The sequence below is a fragment of the Salvelinus sp. IW2-2015 genome, unplaced genomic scaffold (assembly GCF_002910315.2).
Source record: "Salvelinus sp. IW2-2015 unplaced genomic scaffold, ASM291031v2 Un_scaffold1060, whole genome shotgun sequence".
Classification (NCBI taxonomy): domain Eukaryota; kingdom Metazoa; phylum Chordata; class Actinopteri; order Salmoniformes; family Salmonidae; genus Salvelinus; species Salvelinus sp. IW2-2015.
Window position 1 is genome coordinate 30,274 of NW_019942712.1, and position 2,233 is coordinate 32,506.

Here is a 2,233-nt window from a genome sequence, read left to right on the forward strand (position 1 = left end):
GGGGAAGAGAGGACCCAGCTGTGGGCAGACACCAGACCATGGGCACCACTGCTGTATTCCAGCTTCTCAGGTTTCAGAGTCTGCCTCCCATCTGACCACTGTAGCCTGGGCCTTGGCTTCCATCCATGGGAAACACAGCTCACATTCACAGAGTCAGCATCTGTTCTGACTGCTGAGAGGAGAGGAGGGCTGCCCATCACTGGGAAGGAGATTAAGTGCACATTAAGGAGGGGATTAAAGTCTCAAATAAAAATTATATGCATTTTTTACCTTGGCTAATTCAACTATTTGTGAAACAATGATGGAGATCATTTMATTTCTGTAGCATCCTTCCTGGATATGTTTTGCTTGAATGAACTCACCAGTTACGTTGAGAAAGACACTGGCAGTCTCATAGTCCTGGTTACTGCTGACGTAGCACACATACTCCCCTTGGTCTCTCAGAGTGACATTAACCAGMYTCAAGGTCACATCCCCTCCCTTCAGCCCTWCTGAYGTAACCTCCCGGAGCCCTAGGGAGGTGCGGCCCACGTATTGGGACTGCTGTGAGGCTTCCTGGATCTTTCTCTCGCTGTAGAGCAAGACCGGGTTGTCGAAATCTTTGGGCCGGTACCAACGCACCTCCAGACCCTCTGCGTTCGTGGAAGGGGTGAGCCAGCAKGGCATGGTGGCAACATGTCCCAACCGCGCCGAGACCGGATCCTCGGGTACCGAACATGTGAAAATGTCTGATACAGGAAGAAGAAGGTGTTCAAACTATCACCATCTTCTGATTACACTGTTTTACTTTGTTTTAACTTGGTGAGTTTAAAATGCCATAAGTTATATAAAAAGTCATTAATATTATTGCTAAAAGTATAAGCCTCAGAAAAGTGTTGTTTGTTTTTTGTAAAATACATCTCAAGGCAACTCTAAAATATAGCCTACAAGGCATTTGTGGTCTGGTATCCAAAGATTCGATATCTTTAAATCTGTAACATCCAATAGAAAACTGGTAGCCTCGTAAATACCAGACTGATTCACACTGCAGATACAACATCGATATAAGCTTCTGGGATCAGGCGGCTTCGCAAAGCTAGAAAACTGGCACTAGATACCACAGCCACAAAGCTATAAACCCTCAGGCGGCTTCGCAAATAACAACTCAATGTTTATATCCCAGGACAAATTAGCTAGCAAGTGCAAGCTAGCTAAATAAATTGCCATACATGTTTAATGCTTTTCGAACCTGTCCCCAAATTAATRTAATTGGTTCAGAGTTTGTTTTGATATTTTAACCTGCGTGTCGKGATCGTGTTTGGCGTGAGGGGACAAAATAAATTTATGCATGATAGCGCACGCGCGCAGCCGGTTTGTGTTCCGTGTAACACTTTACCCAAACCGGCCGCGCACCATCGTGAACAAACTGATTTTGTCCCTAGGATATAAACATTGAGTTGTTATTTTACCTGAAATGCACAAGGTCCTCTATTCCGACAATTAATCCACACATAAACCGGTCAACAGAATCGTTTCTAGTCATCTCTCCTCCTTTCAGGCTTTTTCTTCTTTGGACTTAGATGGCAATTGGCAACTAACTTTCTTTTTTCTTATATATATATATATTTTATTCATAATACAGATCGACAACTTACATTGCTACATAATGCAAAACAAAACGCAGGTACTAACAAGAAAACACTAAAACATACAAAAAATATCAATGAAATAATAAAAATAAACAATTCTAGTGCAATTGTAATCACTCTGAAAAAATCTCATTGGCAACTAACTTTCATAAAAGGTTTATTACCACCACTAACGTCTTTCAGTCACAAACGTGGGTATAACCAATGAGGAGATGGCACATGGGTATCTGCTTCTATAAACCAATGGGGAGATGGGACCTGTGTATCTGCTTCTATAAACCAATGAGGAGAAGGGACATGGGTATCTGCTTCTATAAACCAATGAGAAGGGACATGGGTATCTGCTTCTATAAACCAATGAGGAGAAGGGACATGGGTATCTGCTTCTATAAACCAATGAGGAGAAGGGACATGGGTATCTGCTTCTATAAACCAATGAGGAGAAGGGACTTGGGTATCTGCTTCTATAAACCAATGAGGAGATGGGAGATGGGTATCTGCTTCTATAAACCAATGAGGAGATGGTGGCACGTGATACCTGCTTTCTATAACCCAATGAGGAGATGGGCACGTGGGTACCATGGCTTCTATAAACCAATGAGTGA

At 42.7% G+C, this 2,233-nt stretch overlaps 1 protein-coding gene across 1 annotated transcript in view; it reads right to left on the reverse strand.

The window, feature by feature from the left end:
* The window catches only part of LOC112069629 (butyrophilin subfamily 1 member A1-like), a 29,957-nt gene that overhangs the window by 20,779 nt on the left and 6,945 nt on the right, over window positions 1–2,233 (reverse strand). The window contains exons 3-4 of the mRNA XM_070438625.1: window positions 363–728; window positions 6–199 (exon numbers count right to left, since the gene is read on the reverse strand). Of these exons, the coding sequence (XP_070294726.1) occupies window positions 6–199; window positions 363–728 (560 nt within the window). The remainder of the gene's footprint in view (window positions 1–5; window positions 200–362; window positions 729–2,233) is intronic.